This window comes from Buceros rhinoceros, unplaced genomic scaffold (genome assembly GCF_000710305.1).
Source record: "Buceros rhinoceros silvestris isolate BGI_N320 unplaced genomic scaffold, ASM71030v1 scaffold6579, whole genome shotgun sequence".
NCBI classification, from domain to species: Eukaryota; Metazoa; Chordata; class Aves; order Bucerotiformes; family Bucerotidae; genus Buceros; species Buceros rhinoceros.
Window position 1 is genome coordinate 645 of NW_010429663.1, and position 993 is coordinate 1637.

Sequence of the window (993 nt, forward strand, 5' to 3'; positions counted from 1 at the left end):
ACCCCATTGTGCCACCCAAGAACACCTCCACGGTGGGGATAGAGGGGTGAGTTACAGATCAGACCTGCTCACGTGTTCCTTTCTGTGCTCAGTTTGACAAATCTGAGCTCAGGATAGCTCTCAGAGGAAAAGCTTCCTTGAAGCGGTTACAGCAACGACGTTGGCCATCACAGCTTGGGTCCCCCAAAACCACAGCTTGAGTGTTATGTACAGAACAGGACCAAACCGCCCTGTGAAATTGCTCTCCTGACCACGAGGTTTGAGGACCACTGCAGTTCGAGGAGAATTCAGGGGATTTTACACCAATTCCCACAACCAGGTTGTACGCATGGGGCGGAGGAGGTACCTGTACTGATCCTCCATGCCGATCTGCAGCCAAATGAGATGTCAAGTACGAGGTATTCGTCTGCCGGCTCGGCTGGATCTCCCACTCCCCTCGGCGATCCGACGATGCCTGCTCAAGTTCAGAAGCACAAGAGAAAGAGAAGAGAGAGCAGCAGGTGAGCGAGGGGAGGAACTAGAACGGCATTTGTTAGTGAGTTAGTTTCTTTGCAAAAAGCAAGGCACTTAAACTTCTAGTCGGGCTAAAATTTCTCTTTACCAAGTGCACCTTGTGGTTTGCTTCAGCAGTGCCTGCAGCAACCCACTGCAGGAGCGGATTTCTTCTCTTCCAGCTGCCGATCAAGGAGGAAGTGCGGCTCTACTCAGGGAGTTATTTCTTTAGGCAGCTTCACTTCCTTGAGTTTTGGCAGAGACATAAACACACTGACAGTCTGTTTAATGACATCTGTCAGGTCTCACACGCCAGAGCACGTGGTGTGGCAGCAAGACTGGACACACGTGTTCGACTTCCCTAAAATATGCACTTTCTAACTCAAATTTGCAACATAAAACAAAGCCACATTTTGTTTCGCCAGCAGCCAGTTCCACACACTGATTCACCTGTACGGCGCAGAAGGAAGCATCCACCACACCTGCTTGACTGGGGCAAGA

General features: G+C 50.6%; 1 protein-coding gene across 1 annotated transcript in view; it reads right to left on the reverse strand.

Annotated features, from left to right (window-relative positions):
* Positions 1-346: 346 nt before the first annotated feature.
* The window catches only part of LOC104499230 (casein kinase I), a gene marked incomplete at its 3' end in the record, with an annotated part of 17200 nt that continues 16553 nt past the window's right edge, over positions 347-993 (reverse strand). Inside the window, exon 7 of the mRNA XM_010142710.1 lies at positions 347-454. Coding sequence (XP_010141012.1) covers positions 347-454 — 108 coding nt within the window. The remainder of the gene's footprint in view (positions 455-993) is intronic.